At 40.1% G+C, this 21,204-nt stretch overlaps 1 protein-coding gene across 1 annotated transcript in view; it reads left to right on the plus strand.

Moving 5' to 3' along the window:
* The window catches only part of LOC138756704 (gamma-aminobutyric acid receptor subunit alpha-2-like), a 184,203-nt gene that overhangs the window by 54,294 nt on the left and 108,705 nt on the right, over window positions 1–21,204 (plus strand). The window contains exon 5 of the mRNA XM_069923092.1: window positions 19,771–19,991. Within this exon, the coding sequence (XP_069779193.1) occupies window positions 19,771–19,991 (221 nt within the window). The remainder of the gene's footprint in view (window positions 1–19,770; window positions 19,992–21,204) is intronic.

A 21,204-nucleotide genomic window follows, 5' to 3' on the forward strand; every position in this document is an offset into this window, starting at 1 on the left:
TTCCCCACTCAACAATAATATTTAAATGATTCCTTTGTTTGAAATCCATCTCCAGAAATGTATTCTGTTTCCCACTCCATTCCTACCTATAAACCTTACCTGATTTCCTACACCTTTACGTTCCCCCCTCACCCCCCCCCACCCCCACCAACCAGTCCAGCACAACCACTCTCTACCTTCCTTACATCAAATGGTGACAGAAGAGGAAGAGGATCAATACCTCTGAGCAAAAAACCCTGTAAAATGTAGTGGACGCAGGGTACATTGCAGGCAAATCTTTCCCCACCATCAAGAACATTGTTGCTCTCAGAAAGCAGCAACAGTCATCAAGGATCCACACCACCCAGGACATGCTCTGTACACGCTACTGCCATCATGAAGGAAGTACAGATGCCAGAGGACTCATGCATCCAGTTTCAGGAATAGTTGTTAACCCCTCAACCATCAGACTCCTGAAGAACAAACTCGTTCAGAGACTCATTTAAGGACTTGTAGTTTGCTAATTATTTATTTCAGAATATCTGTATTTCACATTTCTTTTTACACATTTCTTTCTTCTTGAGTAGATTTTAAAGTTACCAGTAATTAGAAATTCTGCCTGGCCTGCAAGGAAAATGATCTCAGGACTGAATATAATATCATGTGTGTACTCTGACAATAAATTTGAAGTCTAGCAACTTTTCTATTTTACCACATTCTGAAATATTATCAAATTCAGCCCAACTGTTAAGGAACTTCCAACAGTAACTGGAAAATAGATCATTTTCATAACTGAGAAATACAAAAACTGCAGATTCTGGAAACTTCAGTGAATTTTGAGGGGCAGGAGGATCTCAGTGATTCAGGCCACATCCTTGGCAAACAATGAGAAGCTTCCTAGGATGCTGTCTGGCCCGTTGGGTTCCCACAGCTTCTCATTGTATGTTCGTTTCATAGCAGTCAGCCAGTCTGCATTTCTAGTTTTATCACTTGTTAGTATTTGCAAAGACTGGAAAAAAAACCTGTAGAACATTTTGATATATACTTCAATTTTCTAAGCTTAACCATTATTGAATAATTCTGATATTCCCCCCCACTCCTTTCCTAACGTTTGTTCAGGTAAATAGCAAATGCATTGTTTTATTTTGGCTTATTAATTCCATGGTTTATTTGGACCGGAAAATAGAATTCAACATTGTAATGCAGACAATATTCATCCCTGTGTCTTGATTTATTGGAAAGGCAGCACATTTCTTGAAGATTACATGTGGAAACATTACAAACATTTTTATCTTCATTATTGTTATATATTTCTGATTTAATTGCATTCTATAAAATCTATTTTGTATTTATGTTAAACTGCTATGCTTACTGGAGAAAGATATCATTTAACTCACCATATTGGTTTTTAGTGTCATTTATTGTCACATATCAACTAGGGAATTTATTCAGTCACCCTCGATTAGCAGAATTATACATTTGCCCTTTTCTAATTAACAGCTGCAGAAATAACTATTGATTGTACCTTAGTAATGTTATCTGTGCAATGCATAATAACATTTTATTAAGGAAAGGTAAAGCATTTGTGAACAACAAATAGGTTTTTGCATTTTTAAATAAAGTAGAATAAACTAAAAGATACTCACAAATTTTTGGCAAGGAATATTAAAAGTGTAGCTTTCAATGGGACAATAGGGAAGTGTTTTGAGGGCCTGTTGATTCATGGTGTGGGAACCTCAGTGTGTCACATACAACATACAGGTCTCTGACATTGGCAGGATCCAGCATTTTACCAGTAGTTGCCGCACTGGTGAGCTGTACCAGACAATGAAGGTGTTAGGCTCCATGTGATATTGAGTCTGAAGATCCAAGGATCAACTCCACCAGATTACAACTAAGTAGGATGTTTTTAATGTATTTTACTATTATAAAAAGATGACAAATGGCACAGTTTTGTGATGGGTTAACTTTGTTAAGGGTTGACCATCTAAATTTTCACCAAAATAAGTGGCATTCTTGGGCCTGAATTATGGGATGTTAATGATGCTGTAAAAACAAAAAGGTTTCCTCAGCTCCTCTGAGCATTTCTCAGACTCAGCCATAGTAGACATAAAATTTCTTGTTCCCATTCAGTATTTTAGTTCATCATTGAGATTATATTTCCAAACTGACATCCCTCATACTTATGAAGATTAAGAGTGCCCTCCATAATGTCTGGGACAAAAACACTTTTTTTCTCTATTTGCCCTGTGCTCTACAGTTTTAAATTTGTAATCAAACAATTCACATGTGATTACAGTGTATATTCCAGATTTTACTCAAGGTTATTTGTACACATTTTGGTTTGACCGTGACGGCACTGTTGGTGTACGGTTAGCGCAATGCCCTTACAGCGCCAGCAATCAGGTCCAGACCAGGGTTCAAATCCCACACTGTCTGTAAGGAGTTTGTATGTTCTCCGCTTTCTGTGTGGGATTTCTCCAGTGGTTCCATTTTCCGCCCACCCTACAAAACGTGTCGGGAGTGTAGGTTAATGGCGTGTAAATTTGGAAGCACAGACCGAAATGGCCTGTTACTGTGCTGTATGTCTAAATTTAAATTTAAATGTAGAATTACAGCTCATTTTAGACATAGTCTTCTCATTTCAGGCTACCATAATATTTGGACATAATGGATTTTGTTATGTCTATCTGCGTATATTTATGTAGTCAAGTTTAATACTTTGTTTCATATTCCCTGCATGCAATGACTGCTTGAAGTCTGTGATTCATAGACATCACCGAATGCTGAATATCTTCCCTGCTAATGCTTTGCCAAAGCATCTACTGCAGCCAGCTTCAGCTCCTGCTTGTTTCGGGAACTTGTTCCCTTAAGTTTTCTCTTCAGCGTATGGAAGGCATGCTCAATTGGATTTAGATCAGGTGATTGACTTGGCCATTCAAGAATTTTCCAATTTTTAGCTGTGAAAAACTCCTTTGTTGCTTTCACAGTATGTTTTGGACCATTATCTTGCTTTAGGACGAAGTGCCATCCAATGAGTTTGGAGGTATTTGCTTGAATTTGAGCAGATAAGATGTATCTATACATATCAAAATTCATATTGCTACTGCCATCAGCAGTTACCTCCTCAATGAAGATGAGTGTCCCAGTTCCTGTGGCACCCATACATATCCAGGCCATAACCATTGGCATACATAGCGCAATGACAGCCAGGACACTTGCACTGGGTGCCACTGTCCTCACCTCATCCACCCAATATTGAACTCCCAAGTCCCAAGCCTAACAAAGAATCTCCATCTGACAAAAGAACTTCAAGGTATGGGCGACCGACTGAGGTTCTTTAATGATTGTCACATTTTGCTTTCTTTTTTTTTATAAACTTTATTTAAAATTTTATGACATGAATAAAATAAAAATTACATCTAAAAAAATAATAAAACATAAGATAATAAAAATTAGAATACTACATCATTAAACTACACAAATTAAACCCCCCCAATAATTATAACACAACATTAATCATCTAATTTAATATTAGTCCAACCCTCCCCTCCCAAAATAAAGAGTGAAGAATTAATTAACAATGTTGTAAATAAAATAGAAAAAAACACACTTACAAAAAAAGGATAAAACTTAACAACAAAAAAAATCAATAATAAAATAATACCCCTAAACATTTATTTAAATCAAACATAATACATGTATTTAACAAATGAAATCCACTTTAAAACTAATTTCAAATATTAAAATCATATATCAACCACATATCTGTTATACAAAAAATCATAATTAATAATACATAAATACAGAATTTCCATTAATACCAAGTTTCCTTTATAATTCATCGAGAGAACAAAAACATCCCTTAGAAAAACAATCAGATAAACTTTTAATTCCCTTCCTCTCCCCTTATATAAAAAAGAAAAAGAAAAAAGTTCAAACTCTTATAAAATTCTCCACATTCTTCATTTATAACATCTTCAAAATTCTCTATCGAAATTAACTTAATTTTATTAAACTCTTCTCCCTCAATGTATTTGTACTTAATTTTCTTCTTTTTCTTCTTATCACTTTTCCCCTCATCTTCCTCTTCATCTAATTCAACATCCTCAATTTTTGACTTATTATCTTCTGTGACATCATCCTCTTAAAAAAGAAAGAAAAAAGAGAAAAAATCCCCCCCAAAAAAAGAGAAAAAAAAGGAGAGAAAAAAACCTCCTAATGCACTCTCAATTACATTCAGAAAACAAAAAGAGTTAAAAAAAATTATTTATTTAAAAAAAATAATAAAAAAAAACCTTCACTTCTTAACCCAAAAATTAAAAAGAAAAAAAAACATGTCGGAGGTCACAACTACCTCCTCCTGTTTAAACCGCCCAAAGCGGTAACTCCCCCAAAATATTGGGTGTGAGATAACTCACAGGTAGCTGATGACTTCTGGAAACTAGTGCCCACCCAGTTCCCTCTCCCAACTCCCATTTCATTAAACTATCATCATTATTTAAGCTATTTAAACTCTTCTCAAAAAAAAAGATAAAAGATTTATTTTTTAAAATCAACGTTTCCACTTCGGTCACCATTGCTTCCATTTCTTTTAAAAAACTGGATCCCACCTTACATCTCTACTCTCTTTGGAGACCTTGAAGGACTACATTGTTCCTAAAACTGCATGACTGGTAGACACTGAGCAAAGTCCATAACCTCTTTACGATTGTCAAAGAACTTTGGCTAATTTCCATCCTAAAAAAATCTTCAGTACCGCAGAATACCTGAATATTGCCTTATGTCTTTTTTTCCACAACCTTTCTTTCACAGAATTAAATTTGCGTCGTTGAAACATAATTTCTTGGCTCAAATCTTGATAGAAGAAAACAGGATTATTCTGAACCATCAAAGGAGATCTATTTTGCTGGGCATTTCTAATAGCCGTACGTAAAATTGTCTCTCTGTCACAATAGTTTAAACAACGGAGCAAAACAGATCTTGGATTCTGTCCTGAAAAAGATTTTCTTCTTAAAATTCTATAAGCACGTTCCAGTATTAAACCTTCAGGGAATTTATCCCGTCCTAACACTCGTGGAATCCATTCAGTAAAAAATTTTCTTGGATCTGGTCCTTCTATGCCTTCTGGCAAACCAACAATTTTCATGTTGTTCCGTCTAGATTGATTCTCCAAATAATCAACCTTTTTTGCTAAATTTTTATTTTGGATCTGCAATGTTTCAATTATTCTATTTTCATCTTGCAGTTGATCCTGTGCATCGACTAAACCTTGATCACACATTTCAAATCTTTCAATGGTTTCAAGCTTAAAAGCTCCATTAATGACTTCCGCCATCGCATTAATCTTGGAAATAAACAGGTTCACAAAATTAGCTAAGTGACTCGATACAGAATATATCTTATCTTCAAGATCCTTAACAGACATTTCAACAGAAGTAGATTCAGGCATAATGGGGTCTTGCTGTTCCTTAGAGACCACGGGATCTTCTGTCGCTTCCCTTAATTTAGTATCTTTTCTAGCAGTTTGACTTCGTATAAAAATCCCTCTCAAAGTCCCTTAATTTAGTATCTTTTCTAGCAGTTTGACTTCGTATAAAAATCCCTCTCAAAGTCCCCCCAGCAATGCCAGGAGACTGAAGATCAGGGTTATCTTTAAGCCAAATCTCTTTAATCATCTTCACTGAATCGATGTCTGGAAAAACCGTTGTAATTGAAGATGCATTTTGCAGCGCCACCACTGTAGCAGTAGAATGACAACTCTTTAACTCTCCAGCTGGTGGTGCCCCAGCTGATTCAACTGTCAAAGTCTCAGTAACAGCACTCTCAGTGGCCGTTGTGTGAAATACTGGCACCCGTCCAGCCCTTTGTTCTGAAAGCTGTTGAGTGCGACCTTCAGAGAGCCTCACCAGCTCAAAATGGAGCTTCAATGCCGAACTCTGCACGTCCTCCTCTGGATCCATTCTACGCTGAGTCCTGGCTTCTTGTAAACAAGTAGGCTCAGACAATTTCAGAAAATGTAGTTTTTTAACAGTCTGTTGATGTTTTCTTTTACCTTTTTTTTGCATATAAACCATTGGGCACTAATCCAACACCTCTTATTATTTATAAACTTTTAAAAGAACTTTAACGGGCACTTAAAGACAAAACAATAAATCAGAGTCAGGAGAGGTCTGGAAGGCACGTCTGTTCCCTACACCATCTTGCCACGCCCCCCTCACACACATTTTGCTTTCTGATGAAATCCCCACTCCTGCCAGCAGCCTGAGCTCCCCGCTCCTGCCTGGGAGCCTGATTTCCCCACTCCTGCCGGGAGCCCAATGTTGCTGTTCCTGCCTGGGAGCCCTAGATCCCCGCTCCTGTTGGGAGCCCAACATCTCCGCTCCTGCCACACCACCCAGAAAACCCAGAGAAATCAATGTTTCAGAAGTTCAAAAAATGTTTTCCCAGACTCTTTGGAAAGTTTCTCCCTCGCTCTCAGATTTTGTCCGGTGGATCTGTTGGAGCTGTTGAAGGGGAGTGGAAGGTTTGGGGACTGGGGAGTGGGGTCTGTGTGCCCAGGGAGTGAGGGTTGAAACAATTCCAGGAGCAGATCTTACAGCGAATGGCAGACGTACAAAGTGGGTCGATTATATCACATAGCACACACGGTCTGTCCAAAGCAGGATGCAGCATTTTCTTTTCTTCTCTCATCCCTCTCTCTCACCCCTCTCTCTCCCTCTCCCTCCTTTCCTCTCTCCCCTTCCCCTATCTCCTCCCTCTCTCCTGACTTCTCTCATCCCTATCTCACCCTTTCTCCCCTCTCACACACCTTTTGTCTCATTCTCTCCCCTCCCCTCTCTCCCCTCCCCTTCTCACTCCTTTCACTCTCTCCCATCAATCACCCCTCTCTCTCTCCCCTCCCCTTCTCACTCCTTTCACTCTCTCCCATCAATCACCCCTCTCTCTCCCTCCTATCCTCCTTTCTTTCTCCCTCTCCCTACCTCTTTCCCCCCTTTCTCACCCACTTTATTACCCTCGGGTGCTGGGCAACTGGTGTCAGGGATGCAGTGCCCCCCCACTCCTACCTGGAATTAAACCCCATCCAGGATAGAGGGTCCCTTTTAAATAGCAGGCTCATGGTTCTGTTCAGCGACATCATAGTTTCATCATGGAGTAGCACCCAAAAATGCACACACCCTTAAAAATAGCCCAAAACATGGGCTGATCTTGAATCTAGCCCAGTTGTGTGTGAAAATTGCCCATTTGGTGACTTTATTTGCAATTTTTTAACAGTGGGTGGGGCGCAAATTTCAATGCTCGCCATAGGCACAATTTTATCAAGATACGTCACTGGCCATTTCACCCCCACAACCTTGTTTCACAGATGAGGTGGTGTGCTTAGGAACATGGGCAGTTCCTTTACATCCCCACACTTTGCTTTTGCCGTCAGTCTGATACAGGTTAATCTTGGCCTCATCTGTCTACGAGGACTTTTTCCAGAATTCTGCAGGCTCTTTTAAATATTTCTTGGCAAACTAATCTGGTCATCCTATTTCTGTGGCTAACTCGTGGTTTGCATCTTGCAGTGTAGCCTCTATTTCTGCTCATGAAATCATATTTCCCGCTTGCACATAAATGAAATGTATTCCTTGCGTCTGTTACTAGTTTTTCTGATATATTTGCTTCTATGCTTAATTAATTAAAGCCATTTGGCAGATCCATACAATGCAATTGAACCTCTAAGAAAACATATTCCAATTTACAATATAAGCTAATTAATTTTGCAGCTCCTAATAATGACTCCAGAGGTCCTGCACTTCAACCTCCACTTTTGTTGCCATCCATTTTATTGACCACAGATTTTGAAGAACAAAACTTGTATAAACTGATATATTTCATGAAATATATTCGGTTTATTGATGCACTAGCAATAACTTCAAAGACTATAAGTTGTCGGAACGATAGGCTTTTCATTGCTTAAAACTATGTATGCTCGTTGCTTGGCTCAAGTCCAGAGCTCGTACTGGGGGAGAGGTCTGGGCGTAACAGCCTTTGTTAGAGGGTACCAAGGGGAGGAATCACTTGTACAGTCAGCATGGAGGCGGGTCAGCCATACCAAGAGTGATATAGTGGTATCACCACACTTATAAATGTAAAATCCGTTTTATGATACCATGATAAATTGTTATCAATTTTTGTATCTGACTTGAGCCCCAATATTTCAAACAATATCTACTCAGTCACCCTACAAATCCAAAAAAATATTTTAAAGCTTGCCTTCAAAATCCACCTAGGATCAAAGTTTATAATTCAGTGTATGTGGAATTTTACCCAAAATCTGCATTTAGGAATGATTCATTTGTTTTTCACTCAGCCTACACAATAGACCAAGCTAGGCAGAGGGAACTGCTATTATAGCAAGCTTCCTCACAATACATTCATACACCTCACTAGTCATTTCCTCCCACCAAACGACGTGTTTCTGCAGGCTCCTAAAGAAAACACAACTCGTGTTGTCCACCAGTCTTGAGACCCTGAAAGTCCATTCCTTCGCCTCTCCTGGCATTACAGCAGACATGCTTGAAGCAGCAATGCTCCTGGAAATTGATTCTTCTTCTTTGCATATTTCCCTTCAGGTATGGCTCCAGATATCACAACTGCAACCTTAAAGGTGCTCTGTAAGAGATCTACACATGACACGAGCAGAAATTGACATCTTTGTTTGTATCCGGGAACCTGACAATGTTGCATGTTGTGATCTTACTAATGCAAAGTAAAGATCTTTAAGGCATTGCTTTTCCATGTCAATTATGAAATCTAACAAGAATCCAAACTTGGATTTTGAAAAATTGCTAAGCTACTCTTATTTTAGCAGAAAGAATGAATCAGAAAGGAATTTTTCAACTTGTTTCTTCTTGTACAGATACTTCCTGACCTTTTCAGTATTGCCAATGTTTTGTATATCTGTTTCAGTCTTCAAGCATCGAGGGAATTCTGTGCACTTGTCAGATCCCACAATCATCTCCACATCACAAAGGTTTGTTTGAGGCTGGGGTCACTCCAGTCAGTCACCAAAACCAACTTCCACCTGCACCCCTCGTCTAATTTTCACTGGGAGCCCTGGCACTACTGCAGAATCTGCTCACACAATCATTGTACTTACAAATCTCAGGACATCCTTCGGAAATTTAGAACTGTATTCACTGTTATGAGCCAAGCATAATGACCAGCAATGAACTAGACAGTGTTTAATTTTAAAACACTAATTGTATTTTTTACTCTTAAACTACAGTCTTGACTCTTAAATTATCCTTAACACTAAATATATCCCCACTTATGCACAGGTGTCTAGTGTATGTGTGTGTGTGATATACCCAAACCACTACAGTCCAGGCCAAAATCTAGAAAGTTACTTCAAAGTCTTTCAAATTCATTGTTGAAGAGTAGGCCTTTGAAATTTGATGCCCAGAATTAACTGATGGGAAGATTGGAGTTGTAGCTGCTACAGACTCTCGAATTCTTCTTGCATTGCCTTTGGTTAAATGTCCTTACACACGAGCTGTGGATGCAACACTCCTGGTCCTTTTGTAGGCCTTCACAACACTTCCAAGGCCCAGTCTCTCTAAGTAACTTCATTGCTAGTCACACTTAAAATGAAGCATTTTACTTCCCAAAAAGACCCTTCTGGCACTGGTCAATCCACTGAAAAGGCCCATTCACAGAGCAGGCTTTGCTCTGAATTCCACCAAAATGGCTGGCCACAAGAGCAGCTTCAAAAAGCTGCTTTCTCTTCAGCAACCAGAATGATTCTCCTCTGCAAAATTACAATGTCTTTGCAAATGTATTGAATTCTAGAACACACTGTGACAAACTTTCCTTCAGTTCTTCCATTGTATCAAATTATCACTGGTCTGTGACTTGTGCTTATGTGAAATGTTAAATGTTAACTGTGACCATTCAGTCCCTCCGGTCTATATTATTGCCTTACCATGATAGTCCCATTTTACTAAAACGGGAGCTTGTAATATCATACCAAAGCTTTCTGCATCATTTTCATATTTCCTGTGGGAGTGTAACAGCCATGAACTCTCACCTCAAAAAGCAACAGGAAATTAACATACAGGTATTTGGAGATGTCTACTTTTCCATGTTTGACAAACAGATGCTCATGCAACATGCTAATTTCATTAACCCAGTACAGATTCAGCCATATCAACCTTTGCATGATATGTGTACTTGTCAAAGAACAGTATCATTTTCTTCACAATGATTGGACTAGCACATTACAAGATGTACAAAATAAAAGTTTTATTTAACTGCATAAGTAAATCTTCCTATGCCACTTATTTTCAAGCACAAGGCTCTTGCATTTCTAAATTCTGCTTCAGCACTTATAGCACTCCCGAGGGCTCCTGACCAAACAAACAAGTTAACTGGGTTCAGAAGACCACCCACCTGAAACCAGTTCAACTTATCATAATTCAAAGATCTTCCTGCATTGTTGGCAACAGAATTCACTTGACTACTTTTAAATATGGAACCCATAATCAATTATATTGTAGTAACATGAAAGTCTGAAGACTTACCTTGTGTGGAAAGGTATCTTTGAATCAACATATTTATAGTAAGAAAGGAGGAAATGGAGTCAGTTAAGTCCTCCAGTTGTGGGATGTGGGAAATCAGAGACACCACAGCTGCAAAAGGTGCCTCCAATTGCATATAATGAGTGACCGTGTTAGGGAGCTTGAGCTGGATGAACTGAGGGAAGCAGAGGCAATGATAGAGAAGAGTTACAGGGAGACAGTCACCCTTCAAAGGCAGGAGTCAGGGATTTGGGTGACTGTGAGGAAAGGAGGGAGAGTGCCTGTGCAGAGTACCCCTGTGGAATTGCCACTCAGCAACATGTATTCAGCATTGGATACTGCTGGGGGTAACAGCCTAACAGAGACGAGTTGTGGGGGTCAGGTCTCTGGCATACGGGCTGCCCCTGAGGTTCAGAAGGGAAGGAGGGATAAGAACAGGATACTTGTAGTTGGGGACTCATTAGTCAGAGGGATAGATAGAAGGTTTGTGGGATGAGATCAGGGATTCAGGTTGGTCTGTTGCCTCCCTGGTGCCAGGGTCAGGGATATCTCTGATTGAGTTCACAGCATTCTGCAAGGGGAAGGAGAACAGCCAGAAGTCGTGGTCCATGTGAGGACCAATGACTTAGTTAGAAGTGGGGATGAGGTCCTGAAACAGGATTATGTGGAATTAGGTAGGAAGTTAAAAAACAGGACCTCCAAGGTAGTAATCTCTGGACTGCTACCGGTACCATGCGCTAGTGAGGATGTGGAGGATGAATGCATGGCTAAAGAGATGGTGCAGGAGGCAAGGGATAAGATTTCTGGATCAATGGGATCTCTTCTGGGGAAGGTCGGACCTGTACAAAAGGGATGGACTCCACTTGAACTGGAAGGGGACCAATGTGCTGGCAAGCAGATTTGCTAGAGTTGTGGGGGAAGGTTTAAACTAGTTTGGCAGTGGGGTGGGGAACAGTGTGTGAGAGCAGTATCAAGAGAGCATGACCACCTAGATAGGAATAATAACGATAACAAAGGTAGGATGAAGATTAGGGTAAAAGGTAGAAAAGAGAATATAGGTGAGGCTCATTCTCTGAAATGCATATATTTTAATGCAAGAAGCATAGTGAACAAGGTAGATGAGCTTAGAGCATGGACAGATACTTGAGGTCATGATATTGTGGCAATTAGTGAGAGCTGTCTACAGGAGGGGCAGGACTGGCAACTTAATATTCCAGCATACATTTGTTTTAGATGTGATAGATCAGGGGGGTAAAAAAAGGGGGAGGTGTTTCTCTGCTTGTTAAGGAGGACATTACTGCCGTGAGGTGGCAGGATGGTCTGGAGGGATTGTCCAGTGAGACTGTTTAGGTGGAATTGAGGGGTGAAGGAGGCATGAGGGTGCTATTAGGGGTGTATTACAGACCACTGAAGAGGTACTGGGCTTCTCCTCCAGGAAAAACAAGGACTGGTTTGACGAAAACAGCCAGGAAATCCAGGAGCTGCTGGCAAAGAAGCGAGCTGCCCACCAGGCTCACCTTACAAAGCCGTCCTGTCCAGAGAAGAAACAAGCCTTCCGTCGCGCATGCAGCCATCTTCAGCGCAAACTCCGGGAGATCCAAAATGAGTGGTGGACTAGCCTCGCCAAACGAACACAGCTCAGCGCGGACATTGGCGACTTCAGGGGTTTCTACGAGGCTCTAAAGGCTGTGTACGGCCCCTCACCCCAAGTCCAAAGCCCGCTGCGCAGTTCAGACGGCAAAGTCCTCCTCAGCGACAAGATCTCCATCCTCAACCGATGGTCAGAACACTTCCAATCTCTTTTCAGTACCAACCGCTCAGTCCAAGATTCTGCCCTGCTCCAGCTCCCTCAACAGCCCCTAAGGCTAGAGCTGGATGAGGTTCCCACCCTGGATGAGACATATAAGGCAATCGAACAACTGAAAAGTGGCAAAGCAGCAGGTATGGATGGAATCCCCCCAGAAGTCTGGAAGGCTGGCGGCAAAACTCTGCATGCCAAACTGCATGAGTTTTTCAAGCTTTGTTGGGACCAAGGTAAACTGCCTCAGGATCTTCGTGATGCCACCATCATCACCCTGTACAAAAACAAAGGCGAGAAATCAGACTGCTCAAACTACAGGGGAATCACGTTGCTCTCCATTGCAGGCAAAATCTTCGCTAGGATTCTACTAAATAGAATAATACCTAGTGTCGCCGAGAATATTCTCCCAGAATCACAGTGCGGCTTTCGCGCAAACAGAGGAACCACTGACATGGTCTTTGCCCTCAGACAGCTCCAAGAAAAGTGCAGAGAACAAAACAAAGGACTCTACATCACCTTTGTTGACCTCACCAAAGCCTTCGACACCGTGAGCAGGAAAGGGCTTTGGCAAATACTAGAGCGCATCGGATGTCCCTCAAAGTTCCTCAACATGATTATCCAACTGCACGAAAACCAACAAGGTCGGGTCAGATACAGCAATGAGCTCTCTGAACCCTTCTCCATTAACAATGGCGTGAAGCAAGGCTGTGTTCTCGCACCAACCCTCTTTTCAATCTTCTTCAGCATGATGCTGAACCAAGCCATGAAAGACCCCAACAATGAAGACGCTGTTTACATCCGGTACCGCACGGATGGCAGTCTCTTCAATCTGAGGCGCTTGCAAGCTCACACCAAGACACAAGAGAAACTTGTCCGTGAACTACTCTTTGCAGATGATGCCGCTTTAGTTGCCCATTCAGAGCCAGCTCTTCAGCGCTTGACGTCCTGCTTTGCGGAAACTGCCAAAATGTTTGGCCTGGAAGTCAGCCTGAAGAAAACTGAGGTCCTCCATCAGCCAGCTCCCCACCATGACTACCAGCCCCCCCACATCTCCATCGGGCACACAAAACTCAAAACGGTCAACCAGTTTACCTATCTCGGCTGCACCATTTCATCAGATGCAAGGATCGACAATGAGATAGACAACAGACTCGCCAAGGCAAATAGCGCCTTTGGAAGACTACACAAAAGAGTCTGGAAAAACAACCAACTGAAAAACCTCACAAAGATAAGCGTATACAGAGCCGTTGTCATACCCACACTCCTGTTCGGCTCCGAATCATGGGTCCTCTACCGGCACCACCTACGGCTCCTAGAACGCTTCCACCAGCGTTGTCTCCGCTCCATCCTCAACATCCATTGGAGCGCTCACACCCCTAACGTCGAGGTACTCGAGATGGCAGAGGTCGACAGCATCGAGTCCATGCTGCTGAAGATCCAGCTGCGCTGGATGGGTCACGTCTCCAGAATGGAGGACCATCGCCTTCCCAAGATCGTATTATATGGCGAGCTCTCCACTGGCCACTGTGACAGAGGTGCACCAAAGAAAAGGTACAAGGACTGCCTAAAGAAATCTCTTGGTGCCTGCCACACTGACCACCGCCAGTGGGCTGATAACGCCTCAAACCGTGCATCTTGGCGCCTCACAGTTTGGCGGGCAGCAGCCTCCTTTGAAGAAGACCGCAGAGCCCACCTCACTGACAAAAGGCAAAGGAGGAAAAACCCAACACCCAACCCCAACCAACCAATTTTCCCTTGCAACCGCTGCAATCGTGTCTGCCTGTCCCGCATCGGACTGGTCAGCCACAAACGAGCCTGCAGCTGACGTGGACTTTTTACCCCCTCCATAAATCTTCGTCCGCGAAGCCAAGCCAAAGAAGAAAGAACAGACCACCAAATGGGCCAAGAAAATTAGAGGAACAAATTTGTTGGGAGATAACATATATGTGTGAGAATTATAAGGTAGTGATCATGGGAGATTTTAACTTCCCTCACATTGATTGGGATACCCATACAGTTAGAGGGCTGGATGGGCTAGAGTTCATTAAATGTGTTCAAGATTGTTTTCTAAATCAATTAGTAGAAGAACCGACTCGGGACGGTGTAGTACTAGATCTCCTGTTAGGGAACGAGCTAGGTCAGGTATCGGACATTAATGTTGGAGAACAAATTGGGTCTAGTGATCATAACTCTGTTAGTTTTCGGGTAGTTTTAGGGAAGAGCAAGGAGGAGCCTAAAGTTGAGGTTCGAGATTGGAGAAGAGCAAATTTTAAAGGAATAAGAAGGGATTTGGGGAGTATTGAGGATTTGGGGACAGGATATTTTCAGGTAAGGATGTTAATGAAAAATGGAGGATATTCAAAAAATAAATTTTGAGGGTACAGAGCATATATGTCCCAGTGAGGATCAAAGGAAAGGCTGGAAGTCATAGGGAGGCTTGGTTTTCGAGGAATATTGGAAATTTGGTTAGAAGAAAAAGGGAGGTGTACAAGAGGTATAAAGAGCAGGGAGCTGAGACTTTGAAGGAGGACTACAAGGAGTGCAGAAGGAATCTTAAGAAAAAAATTAGAAAGGCCAAAAAAAGGCATGAAGAGGCTTTGGCAGACAGAGTAAAAATAAATCCAAAGGGTTTCTATAGGTACATTAAAAGTAAAAGATTAGTGAAGGATAGAATTTGACCCCTTATAGATAGTGAGGGTAGGCTGAGTGAGAAGTCAGAGGAAATGGTGGAAATTTTGAATGATTTCTTTGCCTCGGTATTCACTAGAGAAAAAAATATTGAACCAGTTGAAGTAAAGAAAAATAGTGGGGAGGTCATGAAGCATATAAGCATAACCGAGGAGGTAGTGATGGCTGTGTTGAAAAAGATAAAGGTGGATAAATCTCCGGGACCGAACAAAATATTCCCAAGAACACTCAGGGAGACTTGTGGACAGATAGTGGGGCAATTAACAGAGATATTTAGGATGTCACTGGCCACGGGGGTAGTGCCAAAGGATTGGAGGGTTGCGTATGTGGTTCCGCTGTTTAAGGAAGGGTCCAAATGTAAACCTGGGAATTATAGGCCCATGAGTCTGACATCTGTGATGGGCAAGTTGATGGAAAGTGTTCTATTTACAAATATTTGGAGGTACAGGGATTGATAGGGAGTAATCAGCATGGTTTTGTCAGGGGTAGATCATGCTTGACAAACCTGATTGAGTTCTTCGAGGGGGTTACAAAAAAGGTTGATGAAGGGAAAGCTGTGGATGTTGTCTATTTGCACTTTAGTAAAGCTTTTGACAAAGTTCCCCACAGGAGGTTAGGAAAAAAGGTGGAGGCATTAGGTATAAATGAGGAGGTAGTGAAATGGATTTAGCAATGGTTGGATGGGAGGTGTCAGAGAGTAGTGGTAGAAAATTGTTTGTCCAATTGGAGGCCGGTGACTAGTGGAGTTCCTCAGGGATCGGTCCTGGGTCCACTATTGTTTGATATATATATTAACGATCTGGAAGTAGGGGTAGAGAATTGGATAAGCAAGTTTGCGGATGATACAAAGATTGGTGGTGTTGTGGACAGTGAGGAAGATTACCGTAGATTAAAAGATGATTTAGGAAGGCTGGAGGTGTGGGCTGAGAAATGGCTGATGGAATTTAATACAGATAAGTGTGAAGAGTTACATTTTGGAAAGGCAAATCTAAATAGGTCATATGCATTAAATGGTAGGCTATTGAGATATGCAGAGCAACAAAGGGATTTAGGAGTTATGGTAAATAGTACCCTCAAGGCTGATACTCAGGTAGATGGTGTGGTGAAGAAGGCATTTGGAATGTTGGCCTTCATAAATCGGAGTATTGAATTCAAGAGTAGGGAGGTTATGATGAAATTGTACAAGGCATTGGTGAGGCCAAATTTGGAGTATTGTGTACAGTTTTGGTCACCAAATTATAGGAAAGATATAAACAAAATAGAGAGAGTGCAGAGAAGGTTCACGAGAATGTTGACAGGATTTCAAGGTTTTACAGGGAAAGGTTGTGCAGACTGGGGCTTTTTTCTCTGGAGCGTAGAAGATTGAGGGGGGACTTGATAGAGGGGGGACTTTTAAGATTTTAAAAGGGACAGATAGAATAAATGTGCTTAGGCTTTTTCAATTAAGAGTGGGGGTGATTCAAACTAGAGGGCATGGTTTAAGATTGAAGGGGGAAAATTATAAGGGGAACATGAAGGGAAATTTCTTTATTCAAAGGGTGGTAGGGATGTGGAATGAGCTTCCGGCAGACGTGGTTGAGGTGTGATCATTGGTTACATTTAAGGAAAGACTGGATAGTTGCATGGAGAGGAGAGGACTGGAGGGGTATGGACCAGGTGCTGGTCAGTGGGACTAGGAGGGTGGAGATTTGTTACGGCATGGACTAGTCGGGCCGAACTGGCCTGTTCTGTGCTCTAAGTGGGTATATGGTTATATCAATTACAGTGCTTTCCATGTTTGGGACAAAGACACATTTTTCATTTATTTGCCCCTGAGCTGAACAGTTTTAAATTTATAATCAAACAATTCACATGTAATTTAAGTGCACATTCCAGATTTTATTAAAGGGTATTTGTGAACATTTTGATTTGACAATATAGACATTACCGTACATTTTAAACTTTAAGCATAGTCCCCTCATTTCAGGGCACCATAATATTTGGGTTGAAGCAAAGGTGTGTATATATATAGAAATAGTCATGTTTAATAAGTTGTTGCATATCCCTTACATGCAACGACTGGTTGAATTCTGTGATTCATGGACATTACCAGGTGTTGAGTATCTTCTCTTGGTGATTACTGCAGCCATCTTCAGCCCCTGCTTATTTTGCGGTCTTGTCCTCTTACATTTTCCCTTTAGCATATGGGAGGCCTGCTCAATTGGATTTAGACCCAGTGACTGATTTGTCCACTCAAGAATTTTCCAGTTTTTAGCTTTGAAAAACTCATTTGATTCTTTAGCAGTTGTTTGGGACAATTGTCTTGCTGAAGGATGAAGTGACATCCAATGAATTTGGATGTATTTTCTTGAACTTGAGCAGATAAAATGTTTCTAAACACTTCAAAATTCATATTGCTACTGCCATCAGCAGTTATTTCCTCAATGAAGACAGTATGCCAGTTCCTATGGCAACTGTACATGCTCAGGCCATAATAACTCCATCACCATGTTTCACAGATGAGGTAGCATGCTTTGGATCTTGTGCAGTTCCATTATACCTCCACACTTTGTTCTTGTCATCAGTTTGATACAGTTTAATCTTAGTCTCGTCTATCCACAAGAACTTTTTTACAGAATTTTGCAGGCTCTTTTAAATATTTCTTGGCAAATTATTCTGTTCATACTGTTTCAGTGGCTGACTAGTATTTTGCATCTTGCACTGTAGCCTCTGTATTTATATTCATGAAGTCTTCTGTAGATAGTAGTCATTAGGCCCTTTCAAACTGCCATGTAATATTGGGTTAACCGGGCAATTTGCTGAGTTAGTGCTCCAGTTACACAGCAGTTAGAAAGGGTCTGACCCGGTCAACTCCATCGGAATCCAACTGGGTCCCTGACCTACCTCAGAAAACTAAATTGGCCGACCCACTTATTCCGGTGACCGCAGTGCTTGCGTGCATGTGTCACTGGGTAGCCTGCATCCGAACATCCAGTAGTACTTCTAATGAGTACTTGACGTGTCATTGCAGGGGTGTGGTCCCCCTTAAATCGCCAGGTTGGCAAAGTTGGTGAATTAAATCGCCAGGTTTGTGATTTAATGGGTAGATCTCCCTGCAATTTAAAAGATGCTTTACCCCAGTAATCGCACCCGGGTCCCAGGAGGGTTACGCATGTGCTGCAGTTTAAAGGAGATTATTGACACATCCATACCCATCTGCTCAAGAGTGCCACTCATTTGTTGGATGGGGCTTAGGGATTTTTCTTCATTGTGATGAGAATTCTTCTGTCATCAGAGCTGGTGGTCTTCCTTGGCTTACCAGTCCCTTTGCAATTATCTAACTCACTAGTACACTCTTTCTTTTTAATGATGTTCCAAACAGTTGATTTTGATAATCCTAAGGTTTTGCTGATGTCTCTTATGGTTTCATTCTTGTTTTTTCAACCTCTTATTAGCTTCTTTGAATTTCATTGGCACAATTCTAGTTCTCATATTGGAAAATAGCAACTACAGACGCCAAGGGTGATCAAAAGCTTAGAAGCATTATACCTGCATCAATTATACAATTAAGCATACTCGACTACTCACAAACACCTGTGAGTCCAATACCCCAAACTTTATGGTGCCCTGAAATGTTTACAACATGCTGTAATTTCTACAAGGACAAAACAAAATATATACAAATCATCTTGAATAAAATCTGGAAAGTTCACTTTAATTGCATGTGAACAGTTTGATTACAAATTTAAAACTGTGGGGCACTGAGGCAAATACAGGTAAAAAGTGCCTTTGTTCCAAACATGGAGAGAACTAATAATCTGCACTCCCACTTGTTAATTTTGAGCCTTCATTTTGGTTGAATGGTAAACATAGATGACATATAGAGTTTAATATTGTTACAGCAATATCTTATTTTTTATGCTGATGGATTAAAGCTCCACAATGTTCCCTCATTCTGTCCTCCCACTATGGCAAATACTTGCAGTAAATTTGCAAGGAAATTTTACCCACCTGTCTACTAAAGAAACTGCTAAAGTTACAAGAAAGCAATTGACAAATCCCTGAAGAAATGTTTGAGTAGAGCAGGTGGACATTATTGATTATATTCTCAAAATACAGGCAGAATTTCTGCGTAAACAATATTCTGCGGTAGGTTTATAAATCCTTAATTATTTTTATCTTTATTCACGACATAAGCACTGCACATTTGTACTCTATTTACATATATTAACCTTCATTTGATACTTCAATTTCAGCTGTTTAAATAAAAGGCGTCATGTAAACTTTATGGATTTTCATGCTGATGTCACTATGATCAGGCATGTTCTAAGTAATGATTTTAATTGGAAATCAAAATAATTTAAATCAAATTTTAGCTGCCATGCTCACAATTCTATTCATTTATTTTCATTCTGCTTACAGGAATTAAACACAAAATATCTATAATGGCTAAAAATCTTATATTTATTGCAATTTTCACATTGCTATCATCTGCCATAGGCATTTTCTGGGTTTCATGAAATCACAAAATTTGCCACCCATTGTGGCATTCTGCAAATAAATCAGGGCAGATATGTGGACCAGACCAATTACTTCTATAAAATTGTTCCCAAATGAGATGAAAATTGGCCTCCAACCATACCATTGGGAAAATAGATGGAACTTGATGGATTTCATTTTGATTTTACAATGTGCTGAGTCTGTAAGATGTGCAGTTTGTTTCTATTGTTTTGACCATAAATTGATTACTGCTCACAGGAATATACAATTGACGTGTTCTTTCGACAAAGATGGAAAGATGAAAGGCTTAAATTTCAAGGTCCAATGAATATTCTTCGATTGAACAACTTGATGGCCAGTAAAATATGGACACCAGATACATTCTTTTATAATGGCAAGAAATCGGTGGCACATAACATGACCATGCCAAACAAGCTGCTTCGAATTCAAGATGATGGAACTCTTCTTTATACAATGAGGTAAAAAAATAAAATTAAAAATGTGAACATTTGTAGTGACCATCTTTACAATGTTTCTACTTTGTAGGCTGATGCCATTTATCCTTACATGTAATTAATGTTAATATTGAGAACTAAATATAATAGAGAAATCTGTTTTAGATTAGCAAAATATTTAAAATATCTTGCTGTCCCCTCATATTGACTGTGCTGCTAAATAAGGGATGAAAGATATTATTATGTACTGCCAAAATACACACTTTTTTTGAATATTTTATATAAAATTTTCAAACATGTATAAGTATCCAAGTACAGAAAATGTCAATTATATATTCATGCTATAAACCCCAATAAACCCCACTAGCCCCCCTCAAATAATAATCTCCAAAATAAAATTTAAAAATAAAAGAAAAAGATTGAAACAAAGGTAGAGAAAAGTTAGCAAAAGGAAAAAAAAAACCTGGTTACCAAAATATCATTACCATTTACACAACGTTTTCTTCAATATCATCATGCAGTTAGGAAGATTTCATGAGGTTCAGGGAAAGCTCTTTATAAATTCATACCTACTTTATGTAAATATGGGTACCAATCTTTCAGAAAACATCATATTTATTCCTTAAATTATATGTAATTTTCTCAAGAGGTATACTATGTCTTTCTGTATGCCATCTTCCCATTCCTAAATGGGAATCTGATTTCCATGTCACTGCTGTATATTTTCTTGGAACTGCTAGTGCAATTTTCTTAAATTCCTTTTGGAAAAAAATTCAATTTCAATTTTGGTCTTACTTCCAAACAAATGCCCAATAAAAAAAAACCTTTGGATCTTGCAGAAGTTTAACTCCCATAGCTTGTTCTAAAGATTTTCCTAATTCTATCCAAAAATGGTCTCAATGTTGAACATGACCATGAAGAATACAAAAAAGTGCCTATCTCTTGACTACACCTAAAACATTGATCTGATAGATCTGCTTTCAATCTATTTAATTGTTATGGGTTAAGATAAAAATGATGCAAAAATGATATTGAACCATCAATATCTAACATTTATTATGATTGTCATACTATCATAATTCCTGCCAATTTTTCTCTGCAGTATTTATATTCAAATCCATTTCCCATCTCTGTCTAGATCTATGTATTCCCTGCTTCAAAGTTCCTTTTTGCAATAATATGTACATAGCAGATGTAAATTTCTTAGTAAATCTTTAAGTCAAAGTTTCTATTTCAC

This window comes from Narcine bancroftii, chromosome 3 (genome assembly GCF_036971445.1).
Source record: "Narcine bancroftii isolate sNarBan1 chromosome 3, sNarBan1.hap1, whole genome shotgun sequence".
NCBI lineage: Eukaryota > Metazoa > Chordata > Chondrichthyes > Torpediniformes > Narcinidae > Narcine > Narcine bancroftii.